Below are 27,760 nucleotides of genomic sequence, written 5' to 3'. Positions count from 1 at the left end.
AATTCAAAACTTTCGGGTCTAACATTGGAATTCCGCGGATTCTATTAAATCAATTATATATCTAGGCAAAGCAAGTTCCTTTTTTCAGCAGAGCATAGCAAAGAACTGCAAAATAACTTTAATAAAAGCATCTTGGGTCCAGCTAATAGGTCTATAAAAATTTAATTTTCTAATTGTAAGTCGAAAATATTGGCATTTTCATGAAACAAACATGACTTTTCTCTGCCGAAAGAAAGCGAAAAGTTCTGGTCCAGGCTTTAGCTGTTTTGGCTAAATATGTTATATATCTAATAGAAACCATGCTTATGTTTTTTTTTATGTAATAGGAGGCAAACGGACAGAAGGCTCATCAGATGTTAAGTGATACATATAATATAGACACTCACATTTCTAAAAGGCTCGCTCGTTTCCGGCATCCTATTATTTTTTCATAAAAGCTACTTCATTTATATCTGTTGCTTTATTGAAAGCTTATGTTTATATATCCAAAAGAAATACTCTCGTGTCATGGGGAAGCAGATAGTTATTGGACTTAAATATCCTGAACTTTTTAAACCAACACACTGAATATCTATTGTGTGTGCCACTAGTACTCCATTTTTGTACTGTGCTGGTACAGTGCTCTGTTGACTTTACAGATACATGGAAAAGCGGGATATTTTTTAATGAGCCTATTATTCTACAGAAAATCAGTAAAATGCATGTACTTACAAAGGACATTAAGGTAGTATCCAATGGAAGAGTACTCTGTGTTAAGCCACGTGGCTCGGCATTGGTACCATCCGCCATGGGAAGGCTGTAATCTCGCCCAACGTAGCGTTGCGGATCCAGCCGCGCTGTCCGTTGGCGCAGGAGAGCTGCATATCATTTTATATTAGGCTAAATAATATATACATAAGGATTTAATAAATAAAAAGCATATTTTAAAGCTTATTTAACTTAACTTAACTTATTTAAATGGAAAGTAAATAAATAATGCATAATAGAGCACGTCACAATGCTACATAATATTTTAATCGTGAATCTTAAGTCAAACGACTATTATGTTTAACTGACTAGGAAATACGGTAACTCTTTTGCTGTAGCGATATCGGTTGATATTGTCACCCCACAAATCATATGTAAGTTTGATTGATTCATTTATTTTATTTATTTACACTTCGTTACACTACAATATAACATAATTAAATCAAAAGGAGGGCAACTGGCGGCCTTATCGCTTACGAGCGATCTCTTCCAGGCAACCACTGTGAGTAAAGAAAAAATAAAAATGTATTAAATTACATAAGATAGGCAAGTAGTGCAAAAATACATGTTATACACATTTATTAAGATAAAACTAAACAGGAACAAAAAAAAACTAAACTAAAAAGATGATACATTAAAAATAAAAGTAAAAAGACATAATCACGATAATTTAAGAAAAGTCTCGCGTCAGTTAGTAGCTAGTAAGAAAGTTAGGGATACGATGTGAACAGGTAATGTTTGTTTTATTTAAAGGAAGATAGAGAAGGAGCTAAGCGAATAGGGACGTGAAGTGAATTCCATAGCCTAACTGTATTTGTGTCCATATTAAAGATTTTGCATTTTAAGTGGTGGCGCTGGTGTCAATAACTTACCTCTGAGGCAGCGGAATATCACTGTCCCTGGTCCAAAGCGGTCGAGCGGGAGGGTTGGAATCGACGTCACAGCGTAGGGCGGCTGGACTGCCCGCCCATAGGGACACACCGAACCCAGGCCAGCGAGATATTACGAAAGATGGTGGATCTTCAAGGGAAATTTTATAGTTTATGAATTATGGTTGTATTACTTTGGTTTGTAAATAATAACGATTAAAATAAATTATTTGACAGAAACTCTGTTTCTTCTGCACTATACAGTATCTTAAAATCATATCGTTATTTCTGTATATTTTAATAAAATACATACATTTTAAGTAAATAGAATGGCGATGATTAGACTTACAAGTGACATGAACTTCCAACTTGGCAGTCATAACGTCGTAATGTTTGGTGGTATTCTCTTTCCCCGGCTTTCGTTGTTTTGCCTCACATTGTAAGGTTGCATTATGAAGCTCCCTAGCTGCAGTCACCACCACACGAGACCAGTACATACCATCTAGGAATTGTATGAATTAGTTATGTTTATATAATAATACTTATATTTTAATAATATTAGCTGTAAAAAAATGTTTTTCTCCTTTGTGGAAATTTAAAATATACTTAATTTGCATATACCGCGTAATGAAGTCTACAACTATTTAACTAGAGTAAACATAATAGAAATATGTTAAGACTTAATTTCAATAGTTATCTACAACACTATCTCTTCTAATAAATGAAACGGTAATGCAACAAATGGCGCCAAACGCCCAAAGCGGGCGCGTCGACAGATAACCAAAAATTGCAACATACAGTTACAGACTATAGAAATTGTCCAAATTGGACTATAAATTTGTACACAACAATATTTTATATCCTGTGTATGGGCTATTTTATTACCGACTATTATGGCACCCTATTAATTGTTTTTTATAAGTCTGTTAAGTTTGACATATATTTATTTTTTCAAAAACCCGCCAAAACGCAACACAAAATGGCGTCGCCTGTGACGAAAAAACAAACTTCATGTTTTTAACGTATTTAATACCTATAGTATTTGTGTTATTTATCAATTATAAATATATATTTTATGTTTCGAACCACCGACCAAATTATTCCACGACAGTATTAGACAGACATTATTTAAAAACACGTTATAGTCGATTTAACTAATCTGTAAACGTTCTGTCTTGTAACTTACATATGAAAGAAACTCAATCATATAATTATTTATGGATTTTAAGAAAAAATATTTACAACTTTAAATGTTCTTTAACACTTTTTAAGGCCATTTTTTATAGTGATCAATTTCGTCGTTCGTAATTTATATGCTACAATATGAAAGTATACAGATAAAACATATAGTATACGGATAAAACTTTAATTTATGGTCACTTACCCATAGAATAGTTAGTGGGTTGTATACGTAAATACGGCCTATGGTCTAGGGCCGGTTCAAGGGCCAACAGGCGCCATGTTAATTCCGGTGGGGGTACTCCACCTACACAAAAATTGACTAAAAGTACGGTATTTGTTACCATGGTTACCATTCTGTGAAATGTCACCGAAATTAATCCACGTTCCTTAATGTTATATTTTTTATTCTTTTGATCAACAAAAAATATTAAACACACAAATTACCTTCAGCGACACATCTAACTTCCAGCACAGTTTTATCCCTAACAGGCACCCAGGTGTTTCCAGCGTCCAGGCGTCTCCCATCTACAGCCAGATATACGGATCGAACTGGTTCTGTTTAGGACAAAAATAAACTGAATTCTTCCCTATACGTATGTCTGATTTCGTTCGAGATAAAATAATATAGTAGTTCCCTATTTATATTAATGAAGAATATTTTTTTACAAAGGTACACTGCCACAGAGACCAAACTTTTAAAATTTGTTTTAATTTTTAATTATTTTTATTATTACTGTAGGTAGGTTAATTAATTTATAAATACTGGATATTTGGTTATTATGATTAGGTTTTAATAAACATTTGCAGATCTGAAATTACACGTGACATCATTATCTACTACTCGAGCAGCCTGTCCCGAGTTCCCATTGTTTGCTTTTTTTTTTGAAAATTAATGTAGCCTTTATTAATAAAAAATAGGCTACATTCAAGTACTATAGTAAGGTATTACAATATGTTTAAGTTATTTTTGTATTTAATATTAGTCCACGACTTCCGACGGAGTGAAGGCATCCTCCAAATTCTTCCATTTGGCTCTCATCTTCGCTACTATTTTCCATTATCATTTTTATTTTATTTCATCCCTTCGGTAACAGGTTTCTTATAGGCGTCATCTATTTATTTTAGCCTATGTCATCAGTGATAATGTTTTAATCTAATATTGAAATCGGTACAGTACTTTGACATTTAACAAAGATATCTTTTGTCTTAATTTACACAACAAACGAACAAACAAAACATCTAAATGATTGGAAGTCTTCCACGGTCCGCTTTAGACATTTTTTTGTGTACTTCCGATCTGTGGAATCGAATTCCGGTAGGGGTCTTCCATGAGAAATACGACCTCCAATAGTTTAACAAAAGAGCACACTCTTCCCTCAATGGCCGGCAACGCACCGCCGCTAAAATGGGTAACCATGATGACAACCCTTTTGGGCGTCCCGTAGGATTTTGTAATCCAATCGTATATAAAAAACCGACGCAATCACAAGGCTGCAACATTAGCGCTACGGATGATGACAGAACTACATCGAAATTTCATACGTCGAAAAAATTCACCATATATAAGCAGTCTAGTGGGTTGCCCAGTCAGCGGACGCCCACTTTTATCTCGCCCCGAACAGCGCCACCTAGCTGCGTGGTTACGACCCGCGCGGGCAATCTCCACCGCGTCCCCATCTCGGTAGGCTGATTCAGCACCATCAGGGGACGAGCCCAACGTTACTTGCTGTAGGAAGAAACAATATTCTAAACAAAAATATCCCATAATTTAAGTAAAACAAAAGGAATTATTAAATTATATAATGAGCTCTTTTAAGAGCTTGCAATTCAGTATGTTACTCCCAGACATATGATATTTCAGACTTTTTGTAGATATTGATGTCTTTTATAAAACTGTAAAACATAACTTTACTCTGTTGTCAATAGTTTCAGCAGTGTAAGCGATTTGAGAATTTACATTAGACTTTTTCACACCGTTACACTATCGTTGTTTTATACAAACTTTTTTGAAAATATTCATCAGATATAACGTAGATTTCTAATACAAAGATTTTGTTTAAATCAGTCCTGTAGTTTTAGAGCCTATTCAATGGAAACAATTATTATTATTTATTAATATTAGTATTATTACGATGTATCACCACAATTACATACCTCATTATCCTTAAACCATTTAAGATTGGTGACGTTCGCTAAATCACATAGTAAACGCGCGCGAGTGTGAGCCTCGACAAGCAGTTCGCGCTCTAGTTTCTGAGGCTGCAACAAATATCATGTGTCACATACACAGCTGGAACACAAAAAGTGTGTCTCCATCAACAAGGTTTTATTTACATTATCTCGTTAATTTTAAGCTCGTCTTTTCATTTTGCTGCCGTGTAGATGACCTTTTAGTGTCAACAGAAAGGGTACAATGGCATCGGTACCGCGTAAGCAATAGCTTCAACCCTACTTCGATGAAGAGTATTTGTACCGCGCGATCCCAAGGTCGCGACATCAGCGCTACGAATGTTTAAAGAACTATATCGAAGATGCATAACTTACAAAACCTTCGGTATTACAACTACAGATCTCGTAAGAAACCCATGAAATTAATTTAGTAATCTATTACAATAATATCATACATTAATTAATATATTTATTTCGTCTTTAAATGTGATTTTATTAAAACATTGAACTGAAAGTTATCGAAAAAGGTCTTGTGCAGTTAAAGTTAAGCTAACTGTTAGTAAAAGGAGGTTCTCAGGTGCTATTTTTTTTATAATAAAACAGCATACAAACCTGGATAACGAATCGCAAAGTGCGTAAACCAAATTTAAAATTCACAAAAGCTGGTTTGCGAAGAAAATTGAAGCAAATAAAAAACGGGGAAGTTACAATTTTCTCTCAATTTGAATGAAGGCTGTAGTTAATAAGGGGCTCTCAAAATTAATTGAGTTCTCCTGAAGTCGGGAGTGGAGCTCTTGATGCGAACATTTGAATCCTTTAAGCCACTGTATTTGAGAGAAACAAAATACAATAATTGAGCTATTTTCGTCATTAATTTGGAATAGCGGAAGCGAAATACAGCTATTAGATTCACTTTTAACAGAACTAAAAATATATTTTCGTAGATATTTATACTATATATTTATTGTTAGCTTTCGTTCGTGACAAACATTATTTGAACTGGGATTTGTAATATTGAAAATTATCTTTAAAAGAATAACAGTTTTCGTTTTTAAGTTTTTTTTATTTCAAACTGTAATCCGTTGTATAGTTATGTAATGTTTACGTTTAATTACAATAATGTATAAAAATTGTGTTTAAAATTTGTTTACGAATATATATAGGACGGCTTGTCTTGAACCGTTCTAAAACTAAAAAAATACCTGCGGCGCTTGTATCCTCTCTCTGCGAGCCTCAGCCTCTCTCACTTGATCTCTGGGCTCGTCTCGCATTACCGGCGACGGCCTGATCACAAACGCATCTACACGGGACGAAGCCCTAGGGCCGGGAGCGGCACCTGCATCCCCAATGGCATCGCGGACAGCACCACGAATATTTAGGATTGTATCACCGGTTTTCACTCGCCGAGTCTGGGAAAAGAAGCTTTTTAATACTTACTTTATACAGGGGAAACATGTTTTAATAAATTATATATATAAATATATAATATAATACTACTTAATCATCCATCTATCCCATATTTCAACTATGAAAAGATGAAATATGGAATTTAAGTAGAGGAAGAGATACAATGAAGTCACAATTAAAGACATACAAATATTAAATTGTCTTTTGTTAACATATCTTTTACACATTAAGAAAACACTTTAATAAATAATTTTAAGTTTTTAATAATAATACATAGCTTCACTCCGTTTAAAAAGTGATTTTGTTAATATACAAATGCAATTTTGTTGAAGAAAAAAAAATATACCGACATGGCGCTACTACCCAAAAGATTATATGTATTAGCTGACACCACAAACGTTTTTTTTTTGGCATAAAGCTGATAACTGTCCTGTAAAATATTTTGGTGGATAGGATTATATGGAAAGAAATGCATACAAATCAGTCAAGCCGTTTCGGTGGTGTTACAAACACAGTGATACGTGAATTTTATATATATTGACAATAATAATCATTCGTTTTTTTTTGCAAAGAATGTAGTACATTCAAATTGATAAATTATAAAAATAAGCTTGCATGTCATATTAATTATAATATAATTATATTATAATGATGAGATGTTGCAGCTCTTAGACATATTTAACATGTATTATATAATTTTTCGCTATAAAATATTTACGAGAAACCTAACCAAAGATGATATGAACTTACCTTTGATTTCTCCCATCCACTACTTCGCTTAACTCTTTCTTCATCATTATCATCTCCTACTCTAGCTTCTTCATCTAAACTACTTTCATTTGAATTCTCCCCTGGAGCTACAATAAAACCGTTTTCTTTATCATTCAAATCAAAAGGATTCTTAGCATAACTCATGTCTTTCTCGTCAAACATTTCAAATACATTCTGAGGTTCTGTTTCTAGTCTTTCGTTGAGGTTCACGTTTCTTATTTCTACATCTTGGTTAAATACATCTTCTATGTTGTTTTGGCTGAGTTCAGTCGTGTCTTGATTGTCTACGGGATTCTTTAGCGGTGGATAGAGAGGACCATCTCGGAAGATATCAGCGTCTAGCGGCGCAGGGGAAGGTTCAGAACTACTTGGTTCAGTGAACACTGAGGAGAAGAAGCCTGTAAAAGAAAGAAATCTAATTTATATTATGGCAAGATAAAATTTTGCTGTCTTTTGTGTAAAGGATTCTCTGTGTCGTATGTAGGTTTGCTCTTCCATTTGACTTATAAATGATTTTAGGTACTTGACGTAAGCAATTCTACATAACCCTTATTTGGTTAAACTATTGTTGCACGAGAAGAATACTTTTGGTTTCAGCATAGGACAGGTTTAGGAGATGATGCCTAAGATAGTTAGTTGTGTAGTGTTTAAATATCTGAAAGAGAAACAGCATTGGGCGAAGAAAGGGTTTCTGGGTACCTATCTTATATGTTGGTTTAACGTTGTGTATAAAGTCTACATATCGCCATTAAATATAGTTTTCTAACCGCTAAAACCATTTTGTTTCATCGTACAATTTTAAAATTGGGTAGCGAAACGGATATCTTAATTTTGTTTGTTAGTCTGTGGAAAAGACGCTGGTTTTGTTTGTCTATGTGTTTGTCGTTTTAATTTGAATACGGTTTTTTTGTTAGTACATTTTGGATTGATTATAAAAGAAAAAGGATATAAGTGATTTTCAAGGGAAATAACAAACTCTAAATGTTGAGTATCATTCATTATATATAATTAACTTAGAAGATCTCTAGTTACCCTATTTCTCAAGATTTATGATTATAATCTACCAATTCCTTAGCATAGATTGGACTTGGATTTTATCTTATCCCATTTCCCCTTCACGGCATAAACAGTTGATCCTTGAACAGATCGCGATATAAACGCATTATTACTATTCCGGTCACGCGACGCAGGATTCACAAGAGGAATGTAGAAAAGGGGATTAGGGACGTAATTATGGTGACGTAGGAATGTTTTATTTCGACTCTTGAGTGTTGTGGCACTATAAAAAAGGCCTTACAGAATTTATAAATGCCTTGGGCGTGTCGAAATAAAAGCTTTTCACACTTAGTGCATATAAAATTTGAATTTTGTCGTTTGTTTCGCGATAACTGGTCCAAGTCACATCGCTGAGGCAATTTTAAATAACACACAGGTCTTACAGGACAGCCTTAGCTTAAAGGCTATTGAAGATCGCAACCTCTAAAAAACAAAGCAGAGAAGGTCACGTTTATTGGAAATTTATGCGAAATGTCTTAATTGCAAAGAAAATTTAATTAAATCACGCCTTCAAGTAGTCACAGCATAGTTATTCGCATTAAAGCCGTAGAGCATAGAAAATTATATAAAATTTCTAAAATTTAATGTTTCAATGCTTAGTTTGTAGTAATTGATTTTATAAGTACATGTTGAATGTGTTTGAAAAAGCTTGCACGCCAAGTGAAAGTTTTTTGCGTGTACAAAAGCCGAAAGAGCTGATAAATAGCAGCGACTTTGTGTAGTAATTTTACATGTCTAGCCGCGCAGTACATAAGGTCCAAGGGAATTTAGTAACCCTGTCACGCCTCCCCAACTCAATTAACAACTATTTACTGGATCTCAGCGACTGGACCGTTGCGAGAATCTTAAACTGAAGATGCGATTAGAGACCAAATAAGTACTTCGGCCACTATTGGTCTTTGTGCTCACTTGGCTTCATTGGGCAATAATCTACTTAAGTCTTATTTACTTTGGAACTAGTACTAGTTTATTAGTAAGAAGTCACGTTGTTAGGTTCTGTAGAGTTTGAATTTACCGCGCAGCTTGACGGTTGACGAAACATGACTTTTGGCAGAACAGACAGTTTTGATTACCTGGACAAAAAATACATTAACATAAAAAATAGTTTTCATAATTCAAAAACTAAAATAAGAAATGAATAACATTAAGTAGAAGATTTTAACAAGAGTTACATGTACATTGAAGACATTTGTACAAATACATATATCTCTGTTCAAATGTACATACATATACTTGGCTGTGGAGTTTTAAACTTCCATCAACATCTTTTAATAATCCTTATTTTGACACAATTTTCGCAAATACATTTATCTTATAACGGAATTATTTATAACGACGCGGCGGTAACGCCGTTACGAAAGGTCTTTAATAAAATATTAACGGCAGTTAAACTTGACTTTGCGGTTTATCTTTACAAGGCAGCAAGCTTTAATCTTACTGACTCTAAAAAGTTCACGCTTTTGCGCAGTGTGCGTCACGAACAAACAACTCTAGTAACTGGAAAGATTTTAAAAGAAATAAGCGTATACATTTTTATAAATTTTACAACTTTGTTTATAATAATTTAGTACCAGTATAATACTTTATAGGTCCTGGGATGTTTCACCGTAAGACCATGTTTTTACTACGTACGAATAGAAAATTGTTCCGACCGGCACCGGGATTTGAAACGCACGAACACAAGGTTGGGTATCGCAGGCTTAGCGCCAGATAGCAAGAATTTATTATTATATATATTTTATTTTAAACGGCACACTAACGAAATACATACAAACCCTTACAGAAAATACATGACATACAACAAGATACATGCATGTGCATCAATGACAAGTGTGCACAACATTTAGAGGGAAACCTTAGAATGATAAAGAATGTTCAGATTTCATTTGAACATTGACCAACTGCTGACACGGCTCACGTGTTCCAAATATTATTAGCTGAAGAGTAATTTTTAATTATATTTTACTTGAATATTTATTGCTGACACGATTCACGTGTGTCCCAAAAATGTTAATAGCTGAAGGTGCGCAATACACCAACAGCTCACTAAACCGTCTGTTACCTCAGGTCTCTTGGTGCAGACATCCCGTACTTATTTATATATTAAAATATTCCCTATTTATGTGTAGTTATGTGTAGGGCTTAGGGTTGTTAGGTTCTTACATCTCACCCTCTCATATATGTAGTTATCTAGTGCAGCTTGCTCATATATACATTACATATACTATACAGATACTCCTGACATTCAATACATATAAAGATTGAACACACATTTCACAGTCCACTACTATTGGTTACGGATCAACAGTGGCTGCAGCATCATACGCCTGAAGACATGAGACTGTCATTAAGAGCCTATACGGTCGCCAAACTCCAAAAAAGTACATTGTTTCTTTCCATTTTTTGTCATCGTTTCTTAAAGTATGACGAATGGAAAAATATATGGTGGAGTTGAGAAGGTTATAAAGGTATAAATAACTTGACTCGATAGAAAAAGAATGCAAACATAGACAATTTTTGTCACTTTGAATTAATTTTATGACGAAAATGTATGTAGAACATGATTTTGATCATCAAGCCAAGTAATCCATTTTTCATCACTAATTGTCATTACGGGCCCGCGCGCCTCAGTGCTCAAGATCTCCATTGCGTACCGCAGTCCACCTCGAGACACTGACTCAGCAATTCGTGCTGGGATAGGGCCTTAAATGGATCTGCTTCGCATGTACTCAGAGCGTCGTTTAATGTATATAGAGATCTGTTTAGATGAGCATTACAGCCGATCTTGTTCCTCACTGCCGAAACGTAAAAAAGGACTGATGTGTTTCTTGTGTTCCACTTTAAGCGGAAGTTCACTTGACTTAAAACATTAGGTAAAACTAGCTAGTTATTTTAAATTTTGTAAACAAATATAATGTCGATCGAAACTGTACATGTATATATCAATAAGAATACTTAGTAATTATAAACACAAAATGTTATAACAAAACTAGTGTAAACCTTTTTCAATTAACATTATGGTCACATTGCGTGTCACTTATTAAATATATATACACGAGACAATTACATTTGGAAAACTAAAACAACTGCCTAACTCATTAGAACATGAAATGGCCATTGGAATAATTTCGTTTGTACAACTTTTGTCGTCCGGTCGGAAAGTCCGTGTTCTGCGGTTTTTATACGACAACTAGTTTTTGATAACTATTTTAGTAATTATTTGTACTCGACGAGGAAATAATACTAGAGTAAAATACACACTGATATTAAAATAATATAATTACATGATAGACGATAGAACATTTGTATATATATATGCGTGGAAATATTGCTGGACGTTTCAGTTTTTAAATCGTGTTTGTTGCAATAGGGTTTATCTGGAACATATCTCTCTATAATCTAATAATTTTGATCAAACAAAAGTTCTTTTCCGTTTCGTTTTTTCACAAATATGTGTCTTTCTTCCAGTTCAGTTCGCTTTGGAGTAGACTCTTGGGCCGTGGAGTTCAAGACATTACTGGTGACCTGAGCTGGAGCTTTTCTCGCTCAACAAATAATAAGTATCGTAATACATCTATGCTACCAGCATTAAAGGTACACTGCCACAGAGACCAATCTTTTAAATAATTTGTATTTTTTTAATTTTTAATTATTATTATTGTTAAGTAAGTTAAGATTATTGTAAATACTGTATATATGTGTGTGTTGGAAATAAATAATTTCGTTTAAGTTAATATGTTTTTAATTAAATATAGTTTTGTGATCGTTCACCTCAATATGAATATCAATTTTGTAATTTTAGTATTATAAATACATTATAGTATTATAAATATTTCTAGCATTGACATTGACTACCCTCAGTAAATAATGTATTAAATTTATTCAAAATTAGTCCATATTCCCCTGTTTACAGTTACAATATTATCTGTTTTCCAAATCATCCATCATAATTTCCACTTCAAAGTCACTTGCAATTTGTTGTCAAATTTTCAACTCAATTCTCCTTAATAAATCTTATTCAAATTGCTCAAACTCACAAAATCAAAGTTGAGATCCATGGACACTATAAAAGCTTTGTGTTTAGAAATTCTTTTGTATTTGAAGACTTAATAAACAAGACTAAAATTATACATTAATGTAATAATTAAGGGAGCTACAAAATAAATTACAACCATAGAGCACGTTAAAAAAATTTCGTCGTGAATTTCGTGATGAGTTAGTTTCAATTTGGTTGTGATTGGCTAGACATAGGTAATTTCAATTAAGATTCATTTATTTTTTAAATTCTAATTCTATATTGTAATCATTGTTTAAAAACATGAACAATTTCTGAAACCAGAAAGTCAAAGGAAGATAGTGATGATTAAATGTTTATAACATCATCTCAAATAAAATTCTTCTTCTTCTAGAACAATCGCTCTTCCATGTTCCTGCCCATCAGAGTCGTAATCATGCTTTGTTTCACGTTCCTCACATCAACTATGCAAATACCTAAGTTTTGTATCGTGCAGCCCGGACATACGACGACCACTATGCCTTATTTAAGCCCTCACTTGTTAAAGCTATCGCGGAATATGGTGCACCATGAGAACCTCCTTGAGTACCATCACAGAGCACAGCCAAATTATGTTCTACGTAATTAATATTTATTATTGAATTTTTCCTTTCGTAAATGTTTTCGTATATATTATGTTGTCCATCTTTGGCTACATGTTTCGCATAATTGTTTTTTTTTGCATATAATTTAGGTTAGTTGTAGAATGACAGTATAGATAAATGTATAGAAATTTCCTTGTGCGATGTACGTTTATTAGCCTTCCTCGAAATAGTACTCAATTTAAATTACAATGTACAATAGAAACAACTGCATTGAAGAACAATACTCCAAACCTTAGGGAGACGGTATGTCTTTAGTTAAATTTAAACAGTTAATTTATATACCGTTCTTGCATTTAGATACAATTTGATTTTAGCTCCTAGATTTACAACCGTACGCTCATTGGGAATTTACTCAATAGTGATTTAAATAACCTCATTTCAGATGCAAAATTGTATTTTTTACAGAACAAACGGGCAGGAGGCTCACCTGATATTGAGTGATATCGCAACCCTTCTACACTATCAATGCCTGAGGGCTTGCGTTGCGGGTATTTTAAAAATTGGTACGCTCCTTTCTTGAAGGACCCTAAGTCGAATTGGTTCGGAAATACTTCAGTGGGCAGCTGGTTCCACATAGTGATTGTGCGCAGTAAAAACTGCCTTGAAAACGCTCAATTTTGTAACGTCGGACGTCGAGGTCATGCAAGGTGGAATTTCGCATTCTATGTTGATGTATACAATAAAGTATACCCACAATGAAGTCCATCTCACAGCTCATCCTTATTAGGCAAGTTGTTTAGAATCTCCGCCACAAAGTTGTGGAATTCGCTAACTAAGCTCCAGTCTTCTACTTAAATACTTCTAAACCATATTATGTTCAATCTTGACCTTTGTAGTTTATATATTTTATTATAATATTGAATTGCTTTTAGTTTTTAGTTTAATTAAGTTTAGGAATACTATAATTTGTAAGTGTTAATTGTAATTTTATAATACAATACTTTATGATACCTGTTTTTATTTTTAATTTAACGAAGTTTTAATAAATATATGAAGACATAACATATTAGGTTACACCCTAATGTTTGTCAAAAAAGAGCTCGTGGCTCATTCATCAAAGAGCTTGGCAATGTCGAATTAGCCAATTAGCCTCTTAATATAATGCTGTAGCCATCAAGTTGCAGTGACTACGATAAAGGCTTAATTTACTTTTATTTTATTATTTTAGGATTGATGTCCTGGCAAGAATTGCGCGGCATGAAAGCATTCAATATGCCCTGTCCTTATTATATTACTGCCTCCATAAAGACTGACTCATCTGATGTGATCCATGGCGTGGAGTGTACCATTGCTGGCCTCTTAAAATTTAAACTCCTAAAAACTGAATTGTTGTTTAACATATAGTTTTTCTGTCAATGCCGTACGATGTGTAAATCGTTTAATTTTTTTATATATCTATATAATAGTTACATCATGTTAGGTATATATGAAAAATTGCTCAACGTAACATATAAAACACTGCCGGTGCATAATCCTTATAACATAAGTTTACACATTTAATTCGGTGTAACTACATAAACAATGTAATAAATTCAAATTTACAAAGCAAATCCTGGTTTTTCCCAAGAAATCAATAAATATCGTTCAGTAGGTTTGATATAAGACATTCATACATTGAATCTCAAATATCTGCGGGAACCATTTTCGGTACCGCGATATTAGTTACCGATACCGCTTTTATTACATACTGCATGTCCGTGAATCGACTGTGTTGAATAATAAAAAACTTGCACTGTATAAATGGCTTCGTATTAAAAGTAAAAGGTTTGCTAACAAACAACGTGTGAGTCTGGTTCAAAAATGGTTTTATTTTGGCCGTATGTGTAACTAACGAAAACTTTATAGTTGAGGTTTGTGTGATAAATTATTTTCTATCCTTCCATATTGTTTGTGGCACCAATAAACTTTGTTTCTATATGCATCGCTCGTAAGGTGGTAAACATCGTGAGGAAACAGGCATGACTCAAATAAAAATTCGACAACGGACAGAAAGCTGACCTACTTATGAAATAAAAATTAATAAAAAGCAATACAATCTGAGACCTAAGGGTTGTAGCGCCATTGGATTATTATTATTATTATATGTACATTTAAAGGCCGACTCTTTCTTCGCACTTTAGTTTGAGAAATAGCAAATATTTTAAGGGTCTTGTAAGTAATTTATTTGGTAGATGATAAGCTTTCAGAGCCAGTTAATTTTTAGGTCAGCAATAAGCCAGTTTTTGAATTATATTTTTCTTCACTACATAGACGGAAAGGAAGCGATTTCGCCGAGATACAAACGTAACTTAGGGTTGATCTGTTTGCTAATATCTTCCGATAAACAAATTTATAGATGTCCGTGTATATCGCAAATCACATTTAAACGACTTATACGATTGCAATAATCAACACACACACGTCATAATGTTTTCTGTTTTATTATAGATACAAATGAATTATTGGATGTGATGAATAAAATGCTAAGTACTACATCCATAAAATATTTTACGAACAAATCGTAATTACAAAGTAGTAAAGTCTGTCATCAAAAGCCCAATTTGTGTTCGTTTAAATTGAGGGGAGTACAATTTGCGTTTATTAGCTATCCAGGGTCAAATTACTTCGTGTTGATATTGACATTTTAGCTCCCAATTACGAACATCATACGCTCTTCTTTGACCCAATGATAGATATTCATAGGACATCAGAATTATTTACATATTCAAATTTGCTTATGCTAAAAATAAACAAAACATGACTGAAATTGAACCTACAAAAATTATATGAGTTCTCAAGCCGACGTCCAAGAGGGATTCAATTCTTCAGAATCTGTTAAGTATACTAGATCTTAGAAATAAAAAATTTGTGCGTGTGTACACACGTAAGAAGAGAAACTTCTTTGTGACCTTATTTTTCGAAAAATGGTCTACTATATGCAACTTTACAGAAATTGGTTACATAAGGTTAAATTCGACTTAAAGTTTAACAAAAGGCTTTGATCAAAATCATCATATACACGAGTACAAATAATACAATTATTTCATTTTACCTACCTATATATTACTACTAAGATTATAACAGAATTTCATTGATTATAATAGATTTATTACTATAATTGTTATCGTTATTATATATTTTTGTTATTATTGGCTTTGAATCAACAAGAATAAGATGGCGCGTAACGAAAAAATGTGACGTGTAACCGAAAAACGTGACAGTTTTTTTTACAACGCCTATAAATAAGTTTAACTTCAAAAATGGCTTTATATTTATCGTTATTGCGTCCTTAAATGTGAAACACGTTAAGTTAGTATCAATAATATAATATTAATATAAGTCTAAAAAGTATAATATATGTATAGATTAATTAATAAGTTTAAATTGAGCATCTAGCATTGTCATAACAGTGGCCGAGAAAAAATATTTTTGGTTAGAATGGAATGGAAACGGGAAGACACATCATATATACGCTATCAAATATATCACAGGAATAATAAATTCCTATTCGCGGCTCAGTATACTTAAGATTATTTTAATAAAAACTCTACCTCTTTATTATTGCTTTTTAATATATTTAAAGTATGGTATTAATGGTAATCTGTTGTATCTAGCGTTATCACGTTGCGAGGCGATGGGTCGATAGCAAGTGTCCTGCGCGCCGATACACAGATCCACTTCTAACATTCACTCACTGTCTTTATAACTTAACTAGCTATTGCGATTCTTTATCTAATTATTAAGCAAGCGTTTATCTCTAAATGCCCAACATCTAGATATAAATTATTAAAACCCATTGTGCGGTATACGCACGAGGGCGAACAAATATTGTAGAATATTAGTGTGGATTAACTTAACTATAAGTAAAAGAAATATTTTTTATGATCTGTGTAGATAAAATTACGTTTCTGTTGAGTTTTGTTTTAGAAATGTTTTTAAATCGAATTAAAGATTTAAGTTGGAGTCTGGTAGACCCCAGAGCTGGTGCTTTCTTCGTTCAACGAACAAGTATAGCACTACAGCGAGGAAATGCTTCCAGCGCTAAAGGTGTACCTTTCCTGCCATAAGGACCAAACTTTTTAAATTTGTTTTAATTTTCTATTTATTAATTTTTAATTATTATTACTATGTATTTTAAGAAATACTGAATATTTGAAGTTTATTATAATTTTAAGCACTTTTCTAGCTAAGTAGAAGTAATGTCATCAGAAAATGACCTTAATAAGTTAGATTTTTTAAATAGAAATATAGCTGTCATTTGTAACTAGACATTGCCCGCAAGACTTGGAAACAAGAAAGCGTAGTTTAAGAGGTCTTAGCATAATGGCACAGGAAAGCGACTTTGTTTTACAATATATTATTGTATATATAAACGTTTATGTTTAACTACCTCAATTTCTTCAAAATCTATTGACGAAACTCGCACCAAAGGTCAGATCAGGTCAAGAGAATAATGAATATGGATAAAAAATAAAATCTTCCCTACAATTTAAAAATCTTTCAGAAAGCGAAAATAGACTGAATATAAATAAAACAAATTACATCTTACAGATTATTAATATCTTCCTTGGATAAATCTGGAGAAAAATTAATAACAGTGTAGTTGAAGAAATTGCGAACGATTCACTCAATATGAAATCATAATATTAATTTCTTAGTTATTGAAGACTTCATCTTGTTCTGTTATTAATATACTTTGAGTAAAAATCATATACCCCAATGCACATACTATGAACACTACTTCAATAGAAAATGACAGGTTTAGCTTTCAGATTTGGATCTTCAATAGCCATCTATTTGGTATTCCAGACTTCCAGACCAGTCAGTGGGGCTATAAAAATTGTTTTGGCCTTCATCTGCTTTTTATATAATTTTATTTTTTACGCAAGTAGGTAAACGCCGTCCTTTATTGATGTTTCCTTCACTGTACGATTAAGGATTAAAAAATTCATTTGCCGTCAACGGAACATCAATTAATTTACAAAGTGTACAGCCCAAAAACGTATGGCCATAAGGTTGAGAATCGCATAAACAAAAATAAGTGCAAAATTTTATGCCAAACTGTATAGCCGTTCGCACATGATTTAATCAATCATTTTTCGGCTACAATTTAATGAAACATATTAATCAAATTAAACTTATTTGTGGCGTAATGAAATGGTTTACGTCGTTGGTTGATTCCACTTTTCAGAGTAATTTTGTTGATAATTTGGGGCTTTTGTGATAAATTATTGAATTTAATTGTAAATACCACAAAATTACCAGGATAAAGGGCCAGAATTGTATATCATCATACCAATTTACACCAGTATTACAATTTTATTTATTTATGAAAGTATTTATACCGAAAATAGTAATAATCACATTGTTTATTATATAGAAAACTTGTCGTAATTATTGAAAATAGTTCCAAAGTGCCGTTATAGGCCTTAGATCTTTGCCTCAGATCAGCAGCTGGCTGATTGATCCTTTTTCTTTATAGTTGTTGAAGGATATCGATATAGGAGAAAGATAAAAAATACGTTAGTGTGCAGGGTTTTTATAAAACGGGAGAAAACTGTTAGGCTTACGTGATCTTTCATGATTCCTCTGCCCATAAAGAATCCCGCTTCCAGCTCGCGAGTTTTACGGCCTTTTGAGAATTTTTACTATCTGTTTTTTTATGGTAGAGTTGACTGCATGTCATTTACAGAATGAAAAGATGTAGTGTAAAAAATCTAACAATACTATTAAGGAAAAATTAATTTTTTTCGAACGCGTTTAACTGTCAAATATAACTAACTGATCCAAAACCTAAAGATAACCTAACTATAACTAATAAAACTATATTATATAAACTATAAACTATACTATAAAGTTAAACATAAAAAGTGATAACAATGATAAAATTGAAATTTCAAAACTGAATTGTGATCAAAGCCTTCTCATCTTATTTGTGTAATTTCATTCTATTACAATAATACGAACCTATTTAGTTTTTATTACAGAGACCGCTGTTTGCTACATTTACTATAAAACGTAGAATTCGCACATCCCTACACCCCGACCGGGAGACAAGACAAGCGTTGTAAGCGTTACAATCTACTTACCATCGATCCGGCAAATTGGATTAAATTCGGCTCATCCGAGCTGAAACTTTATGCGAACTAACGATATGGGATCCTAGGGCCCAGACTTCATATAGAAGAAGTTTCAATTACAATCAATATTATATATACTGCTTGCGAGGTCGTTGGGTAGGAAGCAGTTTGCCATCCTTTTAAGTCAGTATATTATATTTCTAAGAAGCCATTGGCCATTTAAATTACTCGCCGGGATGAATTAAGAAATATTTCTTGGAGTAATTTTAAAAGCAGCAGTGTTTGCCTGGTAGCTTCAGCGTGCGACTCTCACCCCTGAGGAAGTTCGATCCCCGTTTGTGCACCACTGAACTTTCACTTGATGTGCGCATTTAACATTCATTTGAACGGTGAACATCGTGAGGCTACCGGCTTGCCTTAAACCCAAAAAGTCAACGGCGTGTGTCATGTTCATAAAGCAGATACATAAATCTGAGGACCAGACCTAAAAAGGTTGTAGCGCCACTGTTTTTTGAAAGCATAATGTATACGTATGTCGTATGTTCAATTTTACTTACTTGTATAAATTTATTTATTATTTAATTTTTAATTAATTATTTCAGTATATAGATGAGTTAAATTTATGTTTCGGAATACAACGAAAATGACCGTTCTAAATGTAACATGTTTGCTTTATACATAACCCTATATTCATACATTGTATCGTGTTAAACACAATGGAAACAATGTTGCATATACCAAACACCAATTAACTTATAATCACACTATTATGTTGTTAACATGTAAGTACGTAGTACCAAGTTTCTAGACAACGTGCGTAGTGGATACAACCTTCTTGGCACAGTGCTACGTTCGCTACGTAACTAACATTGCTGTGCCACGTAGCAATTCGCTAAGATAAACAAGCCAGAGAGACATAGCTATAAAAATCGTATAAATTAATAAATTTATTGTTAGTATCACAAGAAATTTTATATATAAGATTCAATACTAGTGGCATGTAGGTCACACACTTTTTTCGTTACAGAAGTAACAAATACCAAATTTCGCTAAAGACATTATGAGTATTTTTTTTTTTTAATTATTGAGACGGATAATATTTATTTTCCAAAGTTATTATATATTCATCTTAATATTCCTTATTATATTTTTACAAGGGATACGATTATTTGAAATCTTAACTAACATATTCGATATAAATAAAAAATAAGTGAAAACTCAAAATCGTTTGGTTCGAGTATATTTTTAAATGTATTATTTTTATGGAGTAAAATATAAAAAATAGTTTCATTTAGTTCTTAAGTTGTATTCTGGAAAACCATCTCTACAGAAAAATGTTCCTTATGTAGATATGCAGCTACTAATGTCTAAAAAATGATAATAGATAAAACGAACATTGGTCAAAGTTCTCTTTTTGTTAAATATATTAAAAGTTCAAAACAATAAAATTAAACCAATACAGTCAGAGACAGTTATATGGAAAAATTATTGCTCAATAAACATCATAGAGCAGTTATAATAAATCTTAAATATTCGAAGAGAGACTACACAATTATATCTTAGTAATTTCCTTCCCAACTCAACATATAATATAAAATCAAATCATCAAGTAATATCTATTTTGCGGTAGCAGTTAGTTGAGCTACTGAAGCGCAATATTCCAAATTGCAAGCATATCGGAGTTACGAGGCACGCTATAAAGATTCGCCATTAATCTGATCAATTTGCTCCCTTTCAAGCCAAATTGCATTTATAAGGGTCAAACGAAGCGCAATACAACCCAACGGAATTAAGGAGCACTATACATTAGCTATACAGGAATAGGGTTGCCAAACCGCTAATATAAAAGGTAAACTTAATAAGTTTTGTAGAAAATATTTTTAATTAACTATTATTTATATTTATATATAATATTTTATATAAAGGAGTGATTTAATTACTTCGTCCTCAGTCTCTTAACAAACACAAATCGTATTCAAGTTTACTGGCTATAATATTGTTCGTTAAAGAGCTACATTGTCATTTTTACATTTTTTATGATTAAGTATTTTCATATACCGACTTCATAAAAAATTAAAACAACCAACCAACTTCGATTTTGTTCCCTTTGGAGTAGATACTCTGGGGCCGTGGGGTTTCAAGTGCACAGGCGCTAATTAAAGTTTAAGGTTGGCGCCTGGTAGATATTGCCGACGCCAGAGCTGGTGCTTTCCTAGCTCAACGAATAAGTATCGCAATACAGCGAGGAAATACTGCCAGAGTTACAGATAGACTGCCACAAGGACCAGACTTTTAAATTAATTTTCCTTTTTACTATTATTATGTAGGTGAAGAAACTTGTAAATACTGTATATTTGATTATGTTTGGGTTTAATTTAATATTAATTCTAGATTAGTTATAAATATATGATACATATGGAGACGGGTGTTACTTGACTAATATTGGTGGTGATATTATTTATAATTAATTTCATACAGTTACTTTTTAACTTCACACGACACGTTGAAACCTTGATTAACGTGGCGACAACAAAAGACCGGCTATGATATGTGCGTGCTTCTATTTTGTCCGCTGATCCTACTTGATTGCTTTATTATTATGGAAATTTGTTTCAATATGTCAAGTGATGTCGTAAGAGCTGCAGTTCCATATCCTTGTACAAAACTTGGCGATTAAAGTGTCGGAGAGTTTCTTGCCAGCGTTCTCTCTACACACTTGATTTAGGAACTGATTATTACTTACATATATACTTATGATAAATTCTTTATCCCCCAATCGGATTTATGGGTAAAATACACTTGAAACAAAAAAGCATCATTTTACACTGATATCGTCTATTCATTGCTTTTAAAACTTACAATTTCGATTAATTTGTAACAAGTAGCAACCCTATAGACGTAAACGCAATTCGGTCGGTTTATAGTGATGTCGGCCGTAAATCCGCGCCGAGGAGACTCGTTTGTTGGGTTTTATCTTTTTCTAGATAGTTTTAATTAAGACATCTGTTACCCGATAGCAACACCGATTCCTTAGTATATCGGTAGATTGGTAGAGATTAAGATTTTTTCGGAGGCCATAAATAACAATGCTAGTTAAATAATTCTTCTTTGGGATCTTAACAAATTGTATTTTCTATTCGTTTTGGGTAAATAAGTTTTATTAGATTTGCGTTCAAACTTAAATACAAATGTTAGTTTGCAAATCTTATAAAGAAGATACGTTTGTAATTGATATTAATGTCAATATTCCTTATTATATTTTTACAAGGTATACGATTATTTGAAATCTTAACTGACATAATCGATATAAATAAAAAATAAGTGAAAACTCAAATAAAAAATACAAATGTTAGTTTGCAAATCTTATAAAGAAAGATACGTTTGTAACATTATACTCGTAAAAAGCCAGCGTTTGTATTATAATTTCATGCTTATTTTGAGTACATAAAGTATTAGTCCGAGTGTATATGATTAATACTAAAAAATATGGCAATAGTCGGGGCAAAGGAGGCATACAATGAGTGGCGATGAGTATTTTGTTTTATATAAAAGAGGGTAAACGGTCAGGAAGCTCACCTGATTGCAAGAAAGGTCGCAAATGCGTTGTCGGCCTTTTAAGAATTTGAACGCTTTTTTCTCTTGAAGGATTTAGAATATTTCTTCAGATAAAATTCGACATCAAGAGAATGCAGTGATTGTGAAACCAAAGCACACATAAAATGCCACATTGACGTCAAAGTACTAGGAGACAATAAACTCGAAGAGAAATAGTTGAAAGCTAGAAGCAAATAAAGTTGCAATGCGACATTCCTGCACTCCAACTTGCAACTTAGATCCTTACTTTTGTTTTACGATCTATGGCTTGTAACGAGAGCAATTTTATCTAACCTTACAAAAAGTTTTGCTACGAGATTCTTGTTGTAAATTGTTCATTGAAGTAAAAATACAGCCTAGACATATTATTATTCATCACACGATTACTTGATATAATGAAAGTAAGTAGTTTCTGTAATTGTTTTTGTCTACCTAAGCAAAGCTAATAAAAAATAGCTGATATAAAACGTAACCGTGTTTTAATGAAGGTAATATGTTCTAAGTAACATTTTTTATACCAGTAATACATTAAAATCTCTTTAGCGAGACCAGAGGAAGTCGCTGGTATAAATTAATTTTCATCAAAATAATAATAATTTGTGAAAATAAACAGAGCGTTTCAGTCCCATTTCGAAATGCAAACACGAAACGTTTAATATCAGTATATAATTGCTTTCAGGGCTTGTGGGAGTTCGCGCGACACGTTTTACGATAAGACGAAATATACACTGAATTCAAATTTACTTATAAACTGGCTTTTGTTTCTGATCTGCTGAGAGCAGTGTTGGCCTATTGGCTTCAGCGTGCGAAACCGGCTTGCCTAGACCTGGCCTGCTTAGACCCAAAAAGTCGACAGCGTGCGTCAGACACAGAAGGCTGGTGACTGTAGACAAATGATCATGAAGAAATCTGAAACCCAGACCTGAAAAGGTTAAAGCGCCATCGATTTAATTTTTTTACCGATCTAAATTTTCTAAAAAATAATAGTTGCGTAAAATTTGCTCAAAGCATGTTATATCTCAATGCCTTTAACTTTTTTCTGAGATAAGATTTTAATGAAACAGAGCCTAAATAGAAAAAAAAACAGTAAATATCCGAATTCGCCTATTTTATTAAAAAAAACTGTTAGCTTTGAAGTTAGGGGATATTACAAACAGACAAAATCCTCATTATTATAAGATTTGGTATAGTAGTATAGTCTCGACAAACTGGTAATGAGCGGAGTATTGGCAGAAGTCGTGGTCGATTGCTTACCCGTTGGTCTAACCAAATTAAAACAATTATGGGTCTCAACATACTTAATTTACTGAGACAGGGTAGGGTGGTGTGGAGGTAACTCGACGTATCGGTTAGGGCTTTTCAAGACAGACCCAACCTTCAGTCGATTAGAAGATTTGGATAAATTTATTAACTATCTATAAATGAGCCCTAAATAATGTGATACTCAAATATTGAATAATACAGATATATTTGCATATTAATCTTAGTTTACTCCTGTTAAGACTCTCTTTAATCAACCTACCTGAGTTTTTATTAAGTGTAAAGTCCATAATGAAATGTAAAATACTGAATATATTCATAGCCCAGGCCCTCATCAATTCGCCTCATTATAGCGGCCAATGCGGAACTGAATTAATTATTATACGCGTTTGTTCCCGGATGTCTGTTACAAGTTTGTAATGAGATTCTGCTTTGTGGATTTTTCACAAACACATTGATATTGAGACCGCATATTATATGAGTTAACATGATATAAATTGTGGTTCATAACTCATATATAAGCGTTAATTCGGTTTTAGCGAGTTCTAAAGCTTTCCTTGATTGTATCCAATTATGTTCGCACAAAGTTGAGATGTTTATGAATAAGGCCGTGTCTTGGATATAACGCGCACATGACTGTTTTGATTAGTACAGAAACAATAAATATCCACCAAAAAGCGGTTTTTAGGATTATTTTAAATTTTAACAGTATCAATTAAAAATTTGTCTTGAGATCCTGTAAGCTTCCAGAATATCATGACCCCCATGATCCCATGATAAACAAGTAATATCGGGATGGATGGGTTTTTAGTATTAAGATTATAAGAATATTTTAGAAATATATTTCACTACTGAAGGTAAACTGTTTTCATAATAAATTATTATTATGCTTTTGACTACCTTAAAACCACTGCCTACCAAAGTTAATTTAGGTAAAACTTTAATAATGATCAGAAAATGATTGCCAATAGATGCTTCAATACCAATCGCATAAAACTCCACCGGACAATGTTCAATTGCATATTATGTGTAAGTTAAATCACTATAAAACAGTGATAAATGGTTTACCGAGTTTGCTGTTATCTGTATACAATCGCTCCATATTACAAACATTATGTTTTATTTGCTGAACGTTGTGACGAATGTATGGAAAAGTGAAATAAAAACCTTTTTCACATGGAGTACTTGGAGTTAAGCCACAAAAGATATAAACTGTAAGTCCAAGTCGTACTAAAAGAAAGACCTCTCCTGGGTAGGTTTTTATAATAAGCCTTTTTTATATTCAAAAGTGTCGGCAAGTTAATCCGACAACTTCTCAACCGGAGACGGGAAATGTCTTCATTAAAACATTATAGAGGCGTAACGTCGCAGAAGCCAAAACTCCTAAAACTGCTAATAGCCCATTTTCTTTTCTCATCCACGCGAAATGGAAATTATAAGAGATTAAGGAAATAACGACTCTATTATAAGCACAAAGAGTGTAATTTTCGTCGACGAAGACGTAAATTGCATATTGTTTGACTCGGTTCCGGTGGTTTGAATTTTTGAAATATTCCGTTGTGAGAAAGGCAACCATAGTTTTACGTTTTAAATGAGTATTTGCTAATTTTTCTTAAAAAAAAAATAATAATGATATGACTATCGGGTTTTCGCTAGTCCTTTGTTAGGATTTGTGTGAGACATACACAAGTGCAATATATATAATAATAAGACAGGCAGTTTAAAGATCTCCTGCCGCAATTTGATGTAAATTGTGAATAGCGATAATGATACAATAATTATAAAAACAAAAAAGAAAACACATAAAATAAATGGAATAAAATAAATTCCATTTAGTAATGTTGTCTGCCGAATTTAAAAGATGTTTTTTATTTAGCCGATGAATTTTGTGAAATTTTCTCCTTTTAGTGTTTTTAACTATAAATAATTTGGTTTTCTGGGTTTGATAGTTAGAAATCGCCGCCTCTATTAGTTTCTACACTCTACTAAGTGGAACGAGCTGCCTATCGAAACAATTTTGATCCGGTAACCTGTTAATTTAAATGCCTTCATAGTCCAGTCCCCCTTCTGTAATGTCATTTAAATAAGTGCAAATTGCGTAAACGAAAGATGATATTTAGTCATTACACAATAAATCACTACGTGTACGACGTGACAGATATTGTACCTTAAGTGAAATGCGTAGATAAACTAGATATTCGAGAGTCATTGAGGAACAAAGCGTATCCAAGGCTTACTATCCCACATTGTTATAAAGAAGGGTCATTGATCTTATCAAATCGCTTCTCGTTTATAGACGCCTGGTATACCGTATGAAATTTCATCGGGTTCTTACTAGTCTTCTTGCTTATTTATGCGAAATAATAATAGTAGGTATTTTCCCTTTACGTAATAATAAAATAGTCATATTAAATAAAGTGTATGTATTTCAATCAGTAATTTAAAAGAAAACAATTACAACAGTTAAGAGAGTAATTCAAAATATGTTTAATAAAAAACTTCACTTGCTCGTACGGATTAAGGTAAATATCGCGGGGACACCGCCATGACTCAACCCGAATCAAATCAATTTACTCATTTTCGAAAATTTCATTGGTTCACAGCCGTTTGAGACTCCCGAAACCCTAGTGGAGCTACTTTGTGCAATGTTTTGTAATCTATATAGTTACAGTAATAAAATGGTTCTAATAACTTCGTATAACAAATGTTTTCTAATTACATTTGTTCGTATTGTTCTTTATCTACACGTTTCATTTTAACAACACTCAACTTTATCTCAAAGGCATAAAGTTTCATTTTAATTGCAGCCTTCTTACTACTTTTATTTCAAATTTTAAACTAAATTTTAAAAGCGCTAAAGTGTATTAGATATGAGTTAACGAGGTTAGTGCAATTTGTGACCTCTACATTAACACTTTAAGATCATTTTGAAATGTTCTAGATATCAGGAGATATTATATTAATGGAAACGTGTTATTTAATAATTTTATGCCTCCTAGCGTTATTTTGATTAAGTTAAAAGGAATAGAAATTGCTGCGACCTAAAAATTAAAAGAGAAAATAGGTTAACAGCGTATTTAAGCATAATAAAAATGTTGCCCTGTAAATTAATAAAAGAAAATTAAAATTAAAAAGGAAGTTCTTTAAATGTCTTACAATGTTGCCTAGTGTTTGCAAACGCTACAGTATTGTGCAGTTGACAACTGACAGTTGTCTTTATGACACTCTGGGTGAGTAATGGTCGAGTTCCAAGGGTCTAGTTTCTCTCTGATATATGTTTTCGCACGTATAGCTATACATTTAACCATTTTGTATGAAAGTTATGTGTTCTATTTACTTCATATTCCTGTATCTAACGATTTCTTTGAAACGGCAAGTATCACAGAAAAATCTCACTGAATGAGTAGTAGCCAGCAAACAAAAAATTACAGTTTTTTAATATCGGATACATAAATATCGTGTTTAAAGTTTAAAGTATTGTTGCTTGTTATTTTGAACATCTACAAATAAAAACAGGCATTATTAATTTACCCCTTAACGATTAAGATATTAATCGAACACTAATTCATACAATCTTATTCAGTCTAACTGCCTCACTAACAATATTTTAGAAATTTGTGATTTTTTATATTTGTAACACAAATTTCAAGGTATTTCAACACCACCGTATGAATAAATAAAACCACCTTAAGGTGAAACAAAGGTTGCCCGTTTACCAATTTTTATCTAGTATATTATATTGTATACCGAAAACATCGAATGCACTCACAACTGACGACCACAGAAAATGAATCGCTTCTATTATCTATGTTCATCAGAATAACATAATTTAGGCGGGAAGTGAAGTGTCGGGGGACACTATCTGTCTACATGCAATTGCCGAAATATCCCTCTTTTGTGTCGCCGCTATCTCATTTATTTCTTGCAACTAGAGGGGAAGACTAGGGTTGCTGCTTATGCCACAAAACATACGAAATGTTTTTTTTA

General features: G+C 32.8%; 1 protein-coding gene across 1 annotated transcript in view; it reads right to left on the bottom strand.

Annotated features, from left to right (window-relative positions):
• Nucleotides 1–27,760, bottom strand: part of LOC123717496 — a 46,221-nt gene that overhangs the window by 5,391 nt on the left and 13,070 nt on the right. Inside the window, exons 3-11 of the mRNA XM_045673506.1 lie at nt 7,125–7,543; nt 6,170–6,376; nt 4,953–5,057; nt 4,356–4,524; nt 3,243–3,353; nt 3,001–3,102; nt 1,966–2,118; nt 1,620–1,767; nt 712–857 (exon numbers count right to left, since the gene is read on the bottom strand). Coding sequence (XP_045529462.1) covers nt 712–857; nt 1,620–1,767; nt 1,966–2,118; nt 3,001–3,102; nt 3,243–3,353; nt 4,356–4,524; nt 4,953–5,057; nt 6,170–6,376; nt 7,125–7,543 — 1,560 coding nt within the window. The remainder of the gene's footprint in view (nt 1–711; nt 858–1,619; nt 1,768–1,965; nt 2,119–3,000; nt 3,103–3,242; nt 3,354–4,355; nt 4,525–4,952; nt 5,058–6,169; nt 6,377–7,124; nt 7,544–27,760) is intronic.

Source organism: Pieris brassicae, chromosome 12 (assembly GCF_905147105.1).
Source record: "Pieris brassicae chromosome 12, ilPieBrab1.1, whole genome shotgun sequence".
Taxonomy (NCBI): domain Eukaryota; kingdom Metazoa; phylum Arthropoda; class Insecta; order Lepidoptera; family Pieridae; genus Pieris; species Pieris brassicae.
Note: the sequence above shows the minus strand (reverse complement) of the source record. Positions and strands in the feature narration are given on the sequence as shown.